Genomic DNA, 18,943 nt, shown 5'->3' on the forward strand with positions numbered 1-18,943 from the left:
GACAGACAGACGCAGAAGCTAAGGGATTAACTCTGGGACTTCACGCTGCATAGTTCACAGCTAGAGCAACACGGACAAACTGTTCGTTTCTCAATCTGTGTGTTTTTTACGTTTTTCTCTAGTGTCTTTTCATGACAGTTTTCCCTGGCGTCTTTGCTTTTAACTCTGTCATTGCCTGGTTCTGGCAAGTGACATTAAAAAAAAATGGCACTTGGCTCAAATATGAAATTATAGTCCATAAAAACATCTCAAGTTCAGTTACTTATATACAGTTTTTAAGATTAATAAGTAAAGCAATCCATTGTGCCACAGTCCAGACATTGAGCCCTCTTAGGCTTGTTTGTGTTACATGCAGAATTAGTTATTTTTTTAATAAAGCCTTAACTTAATCTGAGGGCAGAGGCCATTTATCAAAATCCGCCCTGTGCTCTGATTTTCCAAGTTCCTGTTGCTCTTGTTACCGGTTACGATTGCTTGTAATTCCTCTTGTGGTGTGTCCGGTGCTGCCACGAAGCGCCTGTGCTCATCACAGCCCTTCCCCTCAGTTTTCTCTGTCTAGTGCCAGATGACGCAAAGTCCTCCTACCACGTGGAGGGCACCGGCTATGACACCTACCTCCGAGACGCCCACAGGCAGGTAAGAGGCATGACTGACTGACTAGGGGACGTGGGGGTGTAAATGGACACACATGTGTCGTGCCCCCCCTGCCCCCCACGTACACTACTCTGCCCAGTTGCCAGCAACCCTGACTGCAGAGAAAGGCGTAGGTTCACCTGAGCAGTGAGAAGTCATTTGCTCATTCCTCACTCTTGATGGCTCGGGGTCTCTGGTTCCCAGGCTGCCTTGAGTTTGCTCGTGGCCTCAAGCTCTTGCGTCCGTCTCCCAGGTGCCAAGATCACAGATGTGTGCCACCATACCTGGCTCTCAAAGACTAGTTTTTATTTTCACTCTATCATATGCTAATGTTTCATTAAACACAGTAAATAATGAATTACTAGAAAAACGAGAACAGAAAAAAATTGCAGTTATTTCCGTGTCAGACCTGGCCGACGTGAAGCTGCCTAGTCGTGTCATGAGGGCTTTGAAACCTACCTCCTGCTTTTCCACTCTTACCTCTGCTCATGGTCACGTGACTCTGAGGATCAGCACTGGCCCGTGGTCCCCACTTTGGAGAGCAGTGTTCCACCCGTTCACAGTGACATGCCCACTGTCTGTTCTAAGAACAGCAAGCTTGCTTGGTAGCAGGCATCCACCCTTTACATGGAACACCTCACAGGAGACTTTGGCTCTGAACCAAATGTTCTCCAAGTCTGCCGTGGTGACTGAAGTCACACACGCCCTTTCCCCACCAGCCTCATGGGCTCAGTGTGACGATCCCTATCCTTCCTGCCTGGTTCTGACGGCTCCTCGGGCACAGCTGAGAGTATCTCAGGAAGTTCAGGTTCATCTCCGCTTGTTTCTCGGCTGCTCTTTAATGATCCAAATGCTTTCCTCATAGTTCCGAGACTACTGTGCTATCTGCTCACGATGGGAGTGGCCAGGAGCCCCCAAACCACTGGAGAAGTGTGACCTAGAAGCAGCCTTCTTTGAAGGACATTTTTTGAAAGTTTTATTTGACAGAATGGGAAGAATTCTCGATCAGGTAATCCATCGGAAGGTCCCGATTTTCATACTTTTGTGGTTGGCCCCAGGGTGTAGTCTTGGCTGATCTTAGTCTTTCTGATAGATGACTGTCATAGGTTGTGAGTGCCTACAGCTGATGGGCTCTTGAAGGAGAGGTGCATGTGTGTGTGTGTGTGTGTGTGTGTGTGTGTGTGTGTGTGTGTGTATTCTGTTGCCATATTTATAAGCAGGAAAATATATTTTAAACTCTCCCTTCTTGGAACTTCAGATTTCCTTTCCTTTGTCTTGTTTGAGGCAAGATTTTGAAAATGGGTGACTTGTAGGAAGTTTCTTTTCTCAAAAAAAAAAATCCTTGTATTTATGAGTTAGTGGTAAGAAGGCCGACAATTGACCTTAGAGCCATAAGTTATGTTTTGGGTACCTTGTAAAAGAGCATGGGGGTGGGTGCGTCTAAAGCCATCAACATGTCACCCAGCCATTCTCCTGAGGACGAGAGATTCAGGGGTTAGTTTTCACTGTGTCAGGGCATGGAAACAGAGAGCAGAGTCCACTGTGCCTCTAACCTTGGTCCTGAATCACCTTTGCTGTCCCAGGCTGCCTTGCCTGTCTCTTCTAGGCAGTTAGTTTTAAGCCAACCAGTTTCCTTTGGCTGCTTGGGGAAAGAGAGCTAGGCTGGGTGAGAGCCCCCATGAGAAGTTCTGAGCGGCACCGTCCTCTAGTGCTGGCTTCCAGGGCCAGCAAGCAGCAGGGAACAGCAAAGGTTCTGACCTTGTGGCCCCACGTGCAGGAGTGTCTAAGGAGCTGCATAGTGTGCTGAGTTATGGTTCAGTGTGTCCTCTGTGGTTCTCAGTCAGAGCTGTACCTGACAGGATGGTGGGTTGTGATGGCCTGCTGTCTCTGTGGGTGCCCATGCCTGATCTCTGTTTTAAGTCTCAGCACTGTGGATGGGGGCAGTGTCACCCTGGTCCTGGAGGCACAGACACAAACGCTCTGCTCTTCTTCCTCACAGCCGTACGATGTGAATCTGCAGGTGACCTCAGTGCTGTCCAGACTCTCGCTGTTCCCTCACCCACACACGCACGAGTACCTCCTGGATCCTTACATCAACCTGGCCTCTGGCTGCAGGTCTCTCTTCTCTGTGATTGTCAGGGTGAGTTCACTGATGTTCTGTTCTCTGGGATCAGTCAACTCTGAGAGCAGCATCCTCATCTCCCCGTGTGGATCGAGTGTAAAGAAAGACATAGCTGCTGCTTGTAGGCAATTGCTACTCATCCGGAGCCAGTAGAGAGCTACAGGAATTCACTGAAGTCACTAAAACACGGGCCACGGGGGTTAAGAGCACTTGCTTATGCAAAGGACCCAGGTTTAGTCCCCAGCACCCACGCAGGAACACACAGCCATCCTTAACTCCAGTTCCAGGGGATCCAATACCGACTGAACTCCACAGGCACCAGGCATACATGTGGTACACATACATGCAAGTAGGCACATGTGGTACACATACATGCAAGTAGGCACATGTGGTACACATACATGCAAGTAGGCAAAACACTCATATGAATAAAGTAAGTAAACCAAAATTTCATTTTATTTACATAGCGCGCATATGTGCGTGTATGCATAGTTGCATGCGTGTTTACACAGGTGTGCTTCTGTGGGGGCCAGAGGTTGAAGTCTCCTTTGGTCACTCTCCACCTCAGCGTTTGAGGGGTGGCTTTTGCTGAACCCACAGCTCACCTTTCAGTGAGGTGGGCTGGCAGTGAGTCCCCTTGCCCAACCAGGGCTTGTCCCCAGTGCCGGGTTGCAGGTACACAACACTGCTCCCAGCCTCGAGTGGATGCTGGGGATCCCAGCTCAGGTCTTCATGCTGACACAGCAAGCCCAGCGCCCACAGAGCCCCCTCCCAGCCCTGACGTTTAATTTTGAAGATTAAATAGAAGATGATTGCTCATAGATAGATCCCGGTGACTGGGAAGGAAGGTACCTCAGAAAGAGCCCTGTGGAGCTGAGTCCCTCACTTCTCATTTCTATGCAGGTTGTTGGTGACCTCATGGTTCGAATCCAGCGCATTCAAGACTTCACCCCCAAGCTTCTCCTGGTCAGAAAGCGGCTGCTTGGCTTGGAGCCTGAAGGCCCCATGTGAGTCAGAGTTTTATAGACCTTAGCTGGAAATCCTCCCGTCTCAGGGTTGCACTGCTATTCTGATTTTCTGTCTGTTCTCTCCAGCGTTGACCACATCACACTGCTGGAGGGTGTGATTGTGTTAGAGGAGTTCTGCAAGGAGCTGGCGGCCATTGCCTTTGTTAAGTACCACGCTTCCGCCACGCCGTGAAGGCCCCGGGTCACTGCACATTTCCTCCGCTCAGCCACGAGAGGCTAAAACGCCTTGCAAATGAAGTATCGAGTCAACTGCACAGAATGTTAAGAATCCACTGCGTGACTGCTCTCAGTGAGGCCTGGTGTTGCTTCCTCTCGCTCTGCCATAATGATTCCCTGTATGGTTGCACGTTGTTCAAACCCAGGAAACAATCAGACCTGAGGAGACTGGGTCTCCAGTGACCGAGAAGCTGCAAAGCTTGTGATGTCAGGAACTTGGCTGGCATTTTTGTTCTTTTAATATCCTTTTAAGCAGCAAAGCATTTTGACATTCTCTGGGACTCGAATGCTTATATTCTTTTGTATTAATAAGCAGCAAAAAAAAAATCACTAATTTTATAACTTTTTAAGGTTAAGATTCTTATCATACAAAATATTTAGGGAAACTAAATGAGGAAAAACGTCGTCGCTGAGGAACCATCGAGAGTCTGGAGGAGGAGCTGGGTGCGTAGCAGCATCGACTCCTTCAGCTTTTGTAAGAATAACACTTTAATATGATAAAGAAATTCTTAATATATTATATATATTTTTAAAGAAATGTTCTTTTACTCTTTTGTGCACACAGTCATATTTGTGGTTGATTTTCATGCGTGGCTCCCAGTTTATTTACAGCTGTCATTTTTGCAACAGCATTAGATTTATGCTCATCGTTGGTAGTGTTTGCTAAAACAGTATTTTTTTTTTAAGCTAATTAACAGATGCTGGGTTGAGACCCCCCCCCATTTCCTCTCTGAAATTGCTTTATGAAATTGCTTTATGAAATTGCTTTATGGTTGACTTCCGTACTGACGTGTGTGGCAGTGTTAGCAGGACCTGGCTCTGGGGCGACAGTCGGCGTGCAGTGGGCCTCTCAGTGTTCACTGTTCTCTTTATTAGGTTCAGTCTTTTGTCTTAAGTGATTCTAAAGAGATTTTGTTTTAAGTCTCTTCATGTTCAGTTTACACCTTAAGGATTTAAGGAAGCAGAGCGTGCGTGCGTCCGTGCGTGCTTGTTTGCCTGCGTGCATGCATGTGAGTGGTGCCGATGCAGGGATGTCTTGGTTAGCCAAGGTGCAGGGTACAGCTGCAGGACACACGGACATCTTGTTCCCTTGTCTGTCTAGTCTTTAGTTGACTGATGCCGGTCACTCGGTCTCTTGGCTGTGGTTCTGGAGCTCCTGTCCTCGTCCTTATTGAAGCGTTAAGCAGCCCCTCTTCCTCTTCACTGGCCGTTACGATGAGGGAGACAGTCGGGGGGGGGGGGCAGTCACCAGCTGAGCTGTACAGCCACAGCCACGGCCGCGGCATGGCTCGGAGCTTGTTTGACACTGTGCTCAGTCTGTTTTTCTAGGGTTTCAGATTCATTGTATAGCTTGGTTTTGCTACTAAGGAACAAACTACCAGAAGATGAAGAGTGGCCTCATTTCCAGAATGTTCATCATTGTTTAAAAAAAAAAACAAAAAACGAAACTACTCTATATTTCTAACACAATGGGAATCTTTCTCGGTTCCTTCAAGAAATCCGTTAAGTCAGAAAGAGAACCAGAGTGGGAGGCAGCGGTCCCCTGTGTGGCCTTCCTTCCGTGGCTCTGAGCAGCGAGCAGTGGTTCCCTCTGTTGTATTTATTGACAAGTTTCTGCAAGAATCCCCCACAGCTCTTCCTCCTTCAGATGTTGCTACCGTCGACTTTGATGGTGGTGATTTTGAGATAAGGCATTGAGAGGTACAGGTGTTTGTTAATGTTCTCATAGTGCTCTGTGGGCTACCAGTGAGGTGAGCTCTAGACCAAAATACTCACACTTCGCTTCTCGGCTGGACCTATGGCGCCCACGCCATGAGCTCGGCAAAGCTTCTCCCCTGCGTGTTTGCTGCTCCCGACGATACGCTTTTCCCAAGTTGTCCTAATGACCTGCCCTGCAGCCAGCTCAGGTTAGCCTGTTTCTCATCTAAGTTTAATTCCTTTCTCATATCTAATCCAGACCCAGAGTCAGCACAAGTCACGGAGCTGGGTTTGAGTTGATTTAAAGAAACCACGAGCCACACCTAAGATTTTTCTCACAGTCTCCGAGACTGCAGGATTTCTTCCATAGACTGTGTTGAGTGGAAAGTACCACCTTAGCAAGTGGTTGTCAGACTGAGTTCCAGCCTGCTTTGTGTTTGTAGAAACAGGAAATAAGCATGCACATTGTTTCCCCACTTTCTAACAATGTAGTCTGGTTTCTTTTCAGTAATGAGCCATTTTTCACTTGACCGAATCAGATTTGTCTTCGCCAGTCTCTACTGTTGTGCTCACATAAGTATGTAATGTTCTCATAACTTACCTGTGCAATATGAAGCTGTAGATTCACAGCTTTTGGCCTAACTGTATATTATTGTGTGTACATGTGTGTATATAGACATGTGTGTATATGTATATATATATATCTGTATATCTATAAAAGGACCAAAGTCCTCATAGCTTGCTTACACTGTTGCTAGTGTAAAGATTGTTACATTCAATTTTACAGGGCACAAATTATAGAATTATTTCATACTTTTCATGGTAAAGTCTCCATAAGTTATTACATTACTATCTAGTTACCATTTAATTATGAAGTTTACCGTGTAACAGAAGAAGTTACGGTGAAATGCCAAACCCACAAACTATGGTAATTTTACATTTTTGGTTGATCAATAAAGTAAGATATGCATGTCATCGTAACACTTAGATAATCCTCTTCTGGGCCCTGTAAAATACTGTCACTGATACTCTGTCGGCCTCCTGCCTTGTTTACATTAAACAGAATATTTGGCATATTTTTCCACGCGCCATGTGGGTCACTAGCAGTGCTGTGAAGGTCTGGATTCCCAGGCCACCGATGAGGAAGCTCTTCGGGTGACTGTGTGCCCACCGTCCCCTCCGGGCAGGTGGACGTCAGCTTCAGCTCTTGCGCTAACAGTGCATGCAGGACAAAGAGGGAAATCAAGAAAAATAAATCAATGTAACTTAAACAGAACATTGTCGTATATTTTTGTAGAATTCTAACTGAAAACGTTTTACCCACTGCTAAGTGTGAGATTGGTAGGATTCTTCCTAGCTTTGACATCTTCCCATGGATATGGTGTACTCTGGTCACTTTTCACCCCGCTGCCTTGTCTCATCCCCTGCCCACTGGCTGGACACTTTATTCCCGACACAGATCTCCTGGGACTTGTGTCCTCTTGATCCACTAAAGTTAGACTTGCTGGCACGAGCACACGAGGGTGTGAATTTTCCTGCCCCTTAGCAGAGGCTACCCCACTGAAGGACGAGACCCACCAGCCATTCACCAGGCTCCTTGAGGAGAGTGAGGAGTGTTGACAGGTTCCCAGGTGAAAATGTACCATCACGCCGAAGGACACGGCAACAGCTATTCTCTTCACCCTAGCGATCAAAGGGACACTACAGCCATTGAGTCCCATGGTTACCCTTCATAGGGAGAACGCCACATATCATCTGTGGGAGAGCTCAGCACCCATCGTTGCCCTGGGTCAATTTAACGTGATTTTTCAATTCCCTCCTTGAGAGTCATGTTCTTCGTCAATGGTCCTCAGCCTTCCTAACGCTGCTTTAACACAGTTCCTTACGCTGTGGTGACCACCAACCGTAAAATTATTTCATTGCTACTTCATGACAATAATTTTGCTACTGCTATGAATTGTCATGTAAATATCTGACGCAGGACATCTGATATGCCTGTGATATGCCTGATACCCCTGAGAAAGGAACATTTGACCCCAGAAGGGGCCATGAGGTTGAGGACCGATGTCCTAAAGGAAGATGTTCATGGGAATCTCAGCGAAAGAGTCCTCCAAATCCTGCTTCTGAACCTGTTTTCCAACATTATAAAAGCATTTCATTTTAGCTGACATTTAAAACACACTATAGACTTACTCATTTACTTGAGCATTTGCCCAAATACCTTAATAAGAAAAGGGGTAGGGGACAAAATACATATACACATAAGATGAAAACCTGTTCCTCTTGGTCTTTTCAGTCACTGTCACCCCAATAGCTTCAGGAGGAAATGGGGTAGTCACCTGGAAAAGACCAAGCTTGTTTGTTAATGTGACAAGAGCCCACGATCTTTACTTGTCTCTGAGGGTTTCAAATGAAAGCATCATTTTAGACTGCATGGCCACTACGCAAAAAGGTCTCACAATTCCTCGAAAAGATGGAACTGATCTGTCTTAAGATCAGCTATGCCATACTTGGGCATATATCCAAAGGACACTCTACCCTACCACGGAGGTGCTCAACCGTGTTCAACTGCTGCTCTGTTCATAATACCCAGAAACTAGAAACAACCAAGGGATGGATGGACAATGAAGGATAGACACCTAAGCACCCACCTCAGGTGCCACTCCAATGGAGGATGTGTGATGGAGAGATAGAAAAGTTGGGGTACGGGGTGGAGAGATGGAAGAGAAAGCAAAGCCAAGGGGCTCATACTCTGTGGAGAAAGATGGAACTGCAGAGTCCACAGCAGTGAGGAATGGGCAGATGTGAGGAAACTAGAGTGAGGTCCTGCTCTGGCCTGCCACGGGGCAGGGCCATAGTCCTGCTGCAGCTAGGGTCTGTCTTGATGTCTCTGGCCCAAGTTACCAAACAAAGGGCAAGCTGGTGTCTGGTCTGGACTACCACCAGAGACCATGTGGATATCTGAGGGCACTGCAGCCAAGGGCAGGCCATGCTGATCTAAGTAGCCTGCCCTGTCACCTAAGGCCATGGGGACATCAGACCTAGGCTATTGTCAGGGGCCATGTCAGGGCTTGGGGTCTATGTCGATGTCCCAGGCCTATATCACTACCAAAGGCTATGCAGATGTCCCTGGTCTGGACTGCCTTCTGAGTCACTGTGCTGAACTGACCCTGCCTTTCGCTGGCTGCCATACTCAGGAGAGATGACCCCAGCCCTAGTCTGGGCAGCATAGTAGAGCTGATCCTGATGGTGGGGGGGGATGGGTGAGCTTCCCTCCAAGAGTGTGAGCACAGGCGGCTTGGGGGAGAGAGAGACGCTCCCCACCCCATCATCACCTGTGGAAGGTGGAAGAGCTGGCTCTGAGGTCATCAGAACAGGAGAGCTGGCCCTACCCTTCCTGGGAGAGTGGACTCTACACCTCACCTGGGCAGCACGGTAGGGTTGGCCCTGGTGGTGAAGGCACAGAGGAGAGGACCTCAAGGACACTCCAACAGGAGAGCTGACATTGATGCCCCTGGCCAGCTTGGGCACTGGGTGAGCTAGCCAGGGCAGTGCTGGAGAGCTTGCCCTGGGGTTGCAGGTTCAGGAGAGCTGGCAGGCTGACCAATTCAGCAACCTCCCAAGCTAGATCCTTGGCGTTGAATTGGCCCACCCCTAAGATCTACATACCCTCTATCTGTGATCTGCTGGAGCATGTGAAGGGGCCAAAGCTGCAGGATCTCCATGACACAGGGCAACAACAGGATATCAGAGAGGAGGCCCTGTGAGCATTCAGTATTGATGATGGAGCAGGAGCTGGAGGCCTGGAAACAGACCAATAGCTCATTGCAATGAACAAGTGCAAGTAAAGAAATGTGGACAAAAGGGTGTACCACGGAACACGCTGCCGCTTTCACGACAAGGGGGGTTGTGTTATTTTTATTCACTCTTATATTCTTTTGAGGGGGAGATTGCAAGGACTGGGGGCAGGGCAGATACGAGAGGATGGGGAGATGAGTGAGATTGGGGTGCATGATGTGAAACTCACAAAGAATTTTTAAAAAATTAAATGAAAATTTCAGGTTAATGGATAGAACTAAAGAACGTCTTGAGAAAGCTACCCCACACCCAGAGAGACAAATATGGCGTATGTCTGGTTCTATGTGGATGTCAGCTGTTAAGTCATTGATAAGCAAGCTACATTCCATAGAGCCACAGAGGTTATGTGGGGGTTATGAGAGGGACTCAGGGAGGGAGAGATCTAGGAAGGGGAAGGAAACAGAACAGTTATAATTGGGCAGGGGCTTGGGGGAACTGGAATAGGAAGATCAATTGGGGAAGGAAGGGAAGCTGGCAGGGAGGGAGGGACAGCGAAAACTAAGAGCTATTAGAAGGCTCATACAGAAACCTGAGACGCCTCCTAAAACATATACATATATGAAGGCAATCTAAATGAAATTGCCAAGTAACAAGGAGACAGTAGCCACAGCTGGACATTTCTCATCATCAAGAGAGCCTTGCAGTACCGGGAATGGGTTACATGTGTCTGAGGTTGTTGGCCAAGGGGGTCCCATGAGAACCCCAAACAAACTCACTGAACACCTGCCTAGAGCCTTCACCCCTAGGAACTAGTGTTGATGGTGCCAGAAGGTTCTCTGCACACTATCAAAGGAGAAAGGCAAACACCACTCCGCCACAAAGCTTTTGGTCTACAACGGTGCTGCCTGCGAGACGCATTGGTGGAATAACACAAAAGTTTGTGGAAGTAGCCAACCAAAAGACACACTTTGTGAGATAGAGCCCAGACCTAATGCTGCTTAGATAGCGGACAACTTAAGGCTAGATAGTCCAGGGACCTACCACATACTACTGTTCTATTAAAGGAACATAGCAATAAAATGTCTTGCTCAGCATCAGAGAAGCCTCCTCCTGCAGCAAATGGGAGCAAACACAAAGACCCACATCAAGACATGCAGAGAACCCTCAGCCCAAAGTGGGAGGTCTCCATCAAATCCCTCCCCTTGGGGCTCCAGAAACTCTGCAGAAGAGGAGGTGGAAGGAGTAATAGCCACAGGAGATGAAGGATACCAAAGAACCAAGGCCTTCTAGATACAACAGGGCTAGAGCACGTTTGAACCCACAGAGACTGTGGCTGCACAGGACCTTATGTGGATCTGCACCAGATGAGGTCCTAGAGCTGAAAGGAGAAGTGGACATAAGCCCCACCCCCAACCTAGAAGCCACCTCCAATTGATAGCCGCTGCAAACGGAAAATTAGTTTTCTCCAAGGGAGTCTCACTGAGGAAACAAACCACTCAGAAGAGCAGGCTGCATGCTCAGCTGGGCAACAGAAAATGAGCTCAGGGTTATCTTAGGACATGTTTCGCCCTACAGCCCCTTACAGATGTATTATGGCTTCCAGTTTTGTGCCTTTAGAGAAGTTCTGTGTGAGAACACGTGTGTGCATCCTTCTGTGTGAGAACACGTGTGCATCTATACATGTTTCTTGTGCTTTTTCTTTGGCTCTTTTTCTTGCTTAGCTGTTTTGTCATATCTGATTGGTTTGTTTTTTATCTAAGTGTATTTTATTATTTATTATTATTAGATGCCTGTGTTCTAAGGTGAGACAGAAAAGGAATGGACACAAATTGTGGTGGGGGTGGGGCTTAGAGAAGTGGGGGAGAGGGGAAACTGTAATCAAAATATATTGTATGAAAAAGTCTATTTTCCAATAAAATAAAACAATAGAATTTTAGGAAGACATAACTGGATCCCCAACCTAAAATCCATCCACACGGCTGTAAAGTGTCTCACAGTGTTTTACCTGGAAATCAGTAATCCTAAAAGAATTTAAAGAAGTCATATAAACATTTGAAAGTCACCTTTTTGCTGGTGGAAAACTGTAGCTTTCTTTTCCAAACAGAAGAATGACCAAGCAAGATGCCCGCTGCTGGCGTGTTTGATGCTGAAGGGTCCAAGAAGTGTCATGCCATCAAAGCAACTTTTTAACTCCATATAGATGCTCCACTCCCCACCTCAGGGACTAAAAGTTGAAAGTAGGGCCTTGCCCTCACTAAGCAAACATTCCACCACCGAGCTAGATCCCAGATCGCTCTTCATTTTGAGACAAATGCTAAGTTGCTAAGACCTGACTCTTCTCTGTAGCCAAGACTGTCCTTGAGCCCAGTCTTACTGCCCGGGCCTTCTGAGTAGTTGGGACTCCCGACTTGCTCCGTCATGAAGGGGCTTGCCTGTTAGGTACTTCAGAGATTTTCCTGTGTTCTATCAGTTCTGAAAATGCACCAGAAGTAAGATATCTATTTCACCCAAAAGATGTGCTTACCCAACAAGTTTCTACTTACTGAGAACTTCCTGTGAAGCTGGTATCAAGGTGCCAGAAAACAGAAAGAAGAGAAGAAGAGATTCCTGCCTTCAGTAAGCCAGCATGCTGTGGCAGCTTAGTGTTAGCACAGATACAACACTCACCTTGTGAACTCTTAGAGAAAATACAGGTGAGCAAGCATGGGGAGAGTCATTTGAACAGAGAGGTCTGAGCTGGCTGTGATAGTGTGTTCCTGTTACCCCAGCCTTGCGGGTTAGAGGCATGGGGACCTGGAGTTCCAGGGGGAAGAGTTCAGGGACAGCCAGAGTAACGTTATGTGAGACCCTGACTCAAAACCACAAACAATAAAATATTTGAAATAATGAAAGAGAAAATCTGAAATTCAAGTCTGGAATCTCTCTCTCTCCCTCCCTCCTTCTCTCTCTCTCTCTCCCTCCCTCCCTCCCTCCCCCCCCTCCCTCCCACCCTCCCTCCCTCCCTCCCTCTCTCTCTCTCTCTCTCTCTCTCTCTCTCTCTCTCTCCCTCTCCCTCTCCCTCCCCCTCCCCCTCCCCCTGCCCCTCCCCCTCCCCCTCTCTTTCGATGGCAGTGAGTGAGATAGGATCTCCTGTATCCCAGATTGGCCTCCAATTCTGTTTCTCCACCTCTCAACGGCGGATCCTCCATGCCTAGCTCCTGACTTAGATGTCATAGTTTCCCTGGAGATCATCCTAGACCTCACATGCTTACACTGGCACTTTACCACCGAGTCCCAGCTCCAGCCCTACTCCGTACATTTTACCCTTATTGGGGCCGTGGTTTTTGGAGATTCACGGGTAGTCTGTGATATCACTACTAAAATAAAGCCAGTAAGAACTGAAATCTCTCTCCACCTTGCAATGTTCTCCACGTCAAACTATTTTGTTCTGTCCTGAGACTGGCAGAAAGAAACTGTGCTTTGATATAGTGGTTTGTGTTCTCATACTAATTGTGTTCTTATACCCCAAAAACCTGTTGGCAGTGTCCCACAGGTAGGCTAAAGGAAGACTATCCCCAGTTGACTCTGATTGGGAAATAAAGTTGCCAACGGCCAATGTCTGGGCAGGGAGAAAGAGGCGGGACTTTTAGGATTCCTCCACAAGAAACAGCAGGGGAGAAGGAAGCCCACAGTGAGAGGGGCAAAGGACTGACAGAGCAAGAAGGTGAGACAGCTGAAATGTAGGTGCAGAGGGGAAAGCAGCCCCATGGGAGGGCTGTTCTGAAGAAAACAATGGCAGCAATATTAAAATATAGATTTAGAAAGTGTTAACTCAGGAAAACTGGATGGGAGTGTGTGCTAGCTTCGGGGAGGTTCAGGAGCGCCCCAACTATTGAGTAGTAAGGCATATTAAAAATTAAGCTGGTGTGTGTGTGTGTGTGTGTGTGTGTGTGTGTGTGTATCTTTCATTCATGAATCCAGAGCTCTTGGGCAGGTGCAGAGCCCGCCCCACAAGCACCTTCCAGGAGCTTCGTGCAGCTTAACTATTTACAGCTATACTCTGGAACGTGCATTTTCTCTTCTGGGTGAGTAGGAATGTCATGACCTTTTGGGGCTCTGTCACAGAGAAAGCAAACGCCAACTAAAATATTAAAACCAAAAGACTTAACTGGACTAAATGAGGTAGAGCACCAGGGCCAGCATGCTGGTGAACGCCTGTGACCTCAGGACTTAGGGAGCAGAGGGTCAAAAGTCTAAGTGAAACAAAACAAAAGTGAAAAGCCACGCAGGTGATAAAGCCAGTACCAATGCATTTCCCTCGGATGCACAGGGTAAGATTTGGTTTAGACCAAATGTTTGCAAACTGCTCTTTTTCCTCTTCTAAGCATGCCCTTGAAAACACTGTTCTCAGTGGGCGCTGGGAGGGGGCGCATATACAATTAAAAGAACCAACTGGTGCTAATGAGAATGACTGGGTGAGGAAAATCCAGGGGCCACGTGTGGGTGGGTGCTGTGGACCGGTGCACGGTAGAAACCTCCCCTGAGTAAGATTCCACCAGGCCACGGTCAGCCATGGAGAAAATGGTGTCAGTTTTCTTCCCGTCTTCTTGAGTGTGACAAGGGGCTTCCTGCCTTCCTTAGTATCACAGTTAAGGGCAGAAAAAAACATGCAGTGTGCCTGATAATGTCATACCATGACGTTACTCTTCCTTGTGGTTAGATTAGTCAGCGTATCTGGGAACTCTCTCTAAAAAGAAAAACAGTATTAAGGTATTGATTCTGTCAATGGACTGAGCAGATCGTCTCCAGGAAGCAGAACACACCAGCTGACCCCTGTCTACAGGATACTACTCAGCCAGGAACTGAGGCTTAGCAGGAGGATACATGTCTGGATTTTTATAGTTGTTACTTCATAATTGTACATCATTAAGTATGGTGTCCAAGTGGTTCTTTGCTTTTAAATTGTAATTCAAAATATTTTGATCCTATTCTTTCCCCTTCCCTAGCTCCTCCCACCTTGTCCACGTGAGTCTTACTATATTCTTTCCAGAGGTGAGCTGAAGAGGGCAGGAAAGATGATCAGGGTAGAGCCTCCAAACTAGCCAGGCGCGTGTCCTGTATCTAAGAGACCACTCCTGCCAAGGCTGAGAGCCATCACCAGAATTGCAAGCTTGAAGAGCTATCTAGATGTGTGGTTCAGAAGAGCAACTGAAGGGCCTCCACTCACTGCCTCCAGCCTGTAAATGATGAGAGAGCAACCATAAAACCAGTGTCACTGTGATGCAGAAAAGCAAGAAGACACACACACATCTCTAGTGTGGATGGAGCTATACCTCAAAGCTGGAAGGTAGAGATTCCCCTATGTATCCCTCATTCCATTCTCCAGTAGACCAGCTTGGCAGGTCTCAATTTATTAGACTTTTCTAGAGACCCCTGAGCTGTGGTGTTCTAGAAGCAAACAAACCCACTGACTCAACACTCTTCTGCTGAGACCGCCATTCTGTTGCTTTTCTCAGCAGTGTAGGCAGGCGGTGAACCTGTGGCCCTGAGAGTTTTGCTGGCTGCTTGGTTCCATTCTGTTCTAGTGATGCTTAGTGAGCAGACCATTCATTCCTTCAGCACCTTGGTGTTGGGTTCCAACAGACATGAAAGCGAGGAAAGCTAGCACTTTCTCTTGGGCTCATGGTCCAAGGCTCCTGGACAAAGGAGGACCTGATACTTCAAAGGCTTTGTTTCTGCACAGAATGATACAGTGTAACACCGATCAACGGAGGAACTTTTCCCTGAACACACCGCTGGCAGGCACACGGGAGACTCACTGGAATCTGGGTTCAGAACCACATCCTAAAAATCAAAGCTGTAGAGGCAAATGTGCATAGTAATTTCTGGGTGGTTTTCTTTGAAAATTGACGTTGAAATAAAAATATTTTTCACAGCCCATAACGGCTGGCATCTTTTCATGAGCAGCGTATAATAATTGGTATTCATTGAGCTCCTTGCGTTTCAGAGAAGCTGATGCTCATCTTGCAGAGTGGTGTTACTCATTATCATTTTTACTTCAATGGGAAGAAAAGATGAGCGAAGAGTGATTAATTTGACACAGATAATTCCAGCTCGAGCGTTTCAATCTCAACACCATTTTAAGGTCTCCGTGTTATTAAAAGTTCTTTGTCCTCATTTGCCCTGCTTGCTCTTGCTGGTCCTTTCTGATTCAAAACCATTGCGTGTTGGTCCTTTTTCTTCATCTATGTCAGCATGGTTCAACTACCATGGACCTCTTGGTTAAACAAGGATGCTGGATAGATACAAAGGCTCCATTTTCCTATTGACTTGTAAGCCTTACCAGTTCCTCAGCCCCCGTGTCAGGCCGTTTTCTGCAGATTCCCCAGATGTGTACCATGGAAGCTGCTCCCTAACTCTTAACTCTTGTCTTTTTGGTTTGGTTTGGTTTGGTTTTGGTTTGGGGTTTTGTTGTTGTTTTTGTTTTTGTTTTTTTTTTTTTTTTTTTGAGAAGGTGAGATAGAGTCTTGTTATGCAGCCCTGGGATTGTTCCTTCACTAATGCTGAAGCGTCCTCAACCCAGCCCCCAGCCCCCAGCCTAGCTGTAGCCATTTTGTTCTGCCCACTAATGATTTCATATCACTGCTGTAATACATACACCTGACGGTCAATGATGCAGACATAGATCTTGACTTCCCATAGGGCAGGGTCATGCCTGACCACATGCCCTATTATGTTCTCTGTGTTGTGGGGTTTGTTAATCTTAGGAAATTCCACAGCCGTAAGCCTCACGTAGGACCCATCAAGGGTCAATATGAGCGGTTCTGTCTAAAATGAGTCAGGGCTGATCACAGGGCAGCACTTCTAGCTCCTACGCATGAGCTCATTGTGGTTCTTGCATCGTTAACCTTTATAAGCTGGCCCTGAGAAGTATCCACCACACAGCTTTGAGCTGTTGCCCCGGTTGCCCAGTCTTGAGGGGATATTCCCTGTTTAACAGAGATCGGTGTCTGTGTGGTTTGTGGGGTGACTCCTAGACCCCAGTGACTAATGTGCTTTCTGCTTGGTTTTCACATGAAAAGTGAAGGAAGAAGAACCTTCCTCGGAGTTTCTCTGTTGGGGTCACCTCAGCAATGGGTTCACAGAGGGTGGTTTACGCCTCGGAAACAACATGGTAGCATGCTTCTCCAAGTCTCTCTCGCCAGCATCTCCATGTAGAATCCTCGTAGTGCCCCTGTACTGGCAGCAGCTTCCAGGCTGTTTCTGATGGTGTCATTGAAAAGTCTCTTCCATTCAGCTCATCACCACTGAGCTCACAAATGTAAATGTTAAGTCTCCTGCTGGAGTCTCTCTTCTGTTGTTCCTACCGTCCCGTCCTAGCCCTTCTCAGCGACAGTTCCTTCTGCTGTTGGTTGCTGGGCTCTGCAGGGGAACCTCCCTTCCAACCCCAGTGCTTTGCAAGGTCTCTGGAGCTCTCCTCAATAAATCATTTCCTAATCAGAGTAAAAAGGTTACCACCTGGGCCCCAGGATTTATGTTGGGCATCTGTATGTAGGTAGGTGGGTAAGTAGGTAGGTACTACATCTTATCTTCCTGCATCTGGGGATTGTTTTTCTGCACTAATGTATGTTCGATATCAGCTCATTGGACATTGGCTACGAGCAAGCATATATTTTGTTAATCCGCCAAGGAAACCAGTGACACTGCTAACTGTAAGGACTGACCCATTAGAGCTAGACTCCCAAGTCTGCATTCGATGGAATGGCTGTCCAAGACTCCATTCCCACAACAAGCCGCAGGCGGCTGCCTTTACAAATTAATCAGATGCTGCATTTTATTTTATTTTATTTTATTTGGTTTGGTTTTTCGAGACAGGGTTTCTCTGTATAGCCCTGGCTGTCCTGGAACTCACTTTGTAGACCAGGCTGACCTTGAACTCAGAAATCTGCCTGCCTCTGCCTCCTGAGTGCTGGGATTAAAGGTGTGTGCCACCTTGCCCGGCTTTATTTTTTTTAATATAAGCTAATTTTCTGTCTGTTGGACTCTACTTTTTCTCACTGGAACGGAGCTCTGCCCCCAGTTATAGTTCTAAAAGCTAAAGCACTCATTGGGAAAGAAGGAACCTGGCTTTAGGAATCTCGGTTTCATTTGAACCTTCCCAGCTGTGGCCTTCTAGATAATGCTCATGTACACCAGTGTTACGTCTACGCTGAGTTCACTTTACATCATTAAATTTAGAAAAGTCTCTTGGTTCTGTTTCTGTGTAAAATTGGTCTTTACTGCTAAAAACAAAACTGAGGTCACCTAAGGGTTTCCCTTTGTCATGGGTTTAACTGTAGCAGATGAAAACTGCCAGTTGGCTGAGGACTTCCTGAAGTTGGCTCAGAAACTGCTCTGGCTGCTGTGAACAAATTGACAGTGAGAAGCAACTTAGAGGAGAAAGGGCTTATTTGGGCTCATAGTGTGAGGGCAAACAGTCCAGGGAGGCAAGAGCAGGAGACTGATCAGATTGTATCCACATATTGTATCCAGTGTGGTCATATTGTATCCAGTGTGGTCATATTGTATCCAGTGTGGTCACATTGTATCCAGTGTGGTCACATTGTATCCTGTGTGGCCACATTGTATCCAGTGTGGTCATATTGTATCCAGTGTGGCCATATTGTATCCAGTGTGGCCATATTGTATCCAGTGTGGTCATGTTGTATCCAGTGTGGTCATATTGTATCCTGTGTGGTCATATTGTATCCAGTGTGGTCATATTGTATCCACAGCCAGGGTACTCTGTGAATAATTGTGTTCAGCTGATTTTCTCCTTCTTATGTAATCCAGGGCCCAGTGCATAGACTGGCACCACCCACAGTTAGAATAAGTATTCCCCCTTCAACCTAATCTAAACAGAATCTTTCATCAATATGCCCAGAAGCTTCGCCCTTCAGTAGTTCTACATCCTCAAGTAGAGAATAGTAACTATCACACACTGCCTGGTAGTTACAGTTACCAATATAATGTGGACATAATGGCACATATCTGTAACCCCAGCACTTGAGAAGCAGAGGCAGGAAGATCAGGAGTTCAAGGGCAGATTGGAGACCTTGTCTCAAAAACAAGAAACCGACCCTCACATAATTACTAATACATTTAGTATAGCTGGATAAGCAAGGAGCAGGCATGGTGGACACTGGTGTCTCTTTTCATTCTCAGTATGTATATGAGAAACTGTACAACCTCACCAGCATCCATCCTCAGTAGCCACACGGCTTCCATTTCAGATGTTTAGCTCTGTTTCCAAAGGAGTTGGATACTGATGGTTCTGAAAGACGTTATTCATTGGGCTGAAGAGATGACACAGTTGGTAATGTGTGCCGTGAAGTGTACCATGGCTTGAGTATGGATCCTCAGCATCCATATAAAGGCCAGTCATAATGTCACATGTCTGCAATCCCAGCACTGGGGAGGTGGAGGCAGG

The 18,943-nt window shown here is 46.9% G+C and overlaps 1 protein-coding gene across 3 annotated transcripts in view; it reads left to right on the plus strand.

The window, feature by feature from the left end:
- Window positions 1–6,973, plus strand: part of Fam160b1 (family with sequence similarity 160, member B1) — a 28,672-nt gene extending 21,699 nt beyond the window's left edge. For all 3 annotated transcript variants that reach the window (XR_001782586.2, NM_145505.4, XM_030250920.1), the window contains exons 13-17: window positions 546–636; window positions 1,499–1,642; window positions 2,633–2,773; window positions 3,659–3,762; window positions 3,850–6,973. Coding sequence is in view for 2 of the 3 variants with exons in the window: in NM_145505.4 (NP_663480.3) it covers window positions 546–636; window positions 1,499–1,642; window positions 2,633–2,773; window positions 3,659–3,762; window positions 3,850–3,955 (586 nt within the window). In the remaining variant the exon portion in view is untranslated. The remainder of the gene's footprint in view (window positions 1–545; window positions 637–1,498; window positions 1,643–2,632; window positions 2,774–3,658; window positions 3,763–3,849) is intronic.
- The last annotated feature ends 11,970 nt before the right edge of the window (window positions 6,974–18,943 follow it).

Source organism: Mus musculus, chromosome 19 (assembly GCF_000001635.26).
Source record: "Mus musculus strain C57BL/6J chromosome 19, GRCm38.p6 C57BL/6J".
NCBI classification, from domain to species: domain Eukaryota; kingdom Metazoa; phylum Chordata; class Mammalia; order Rodentia; family Muridae; genus Mus; species Mus musculus.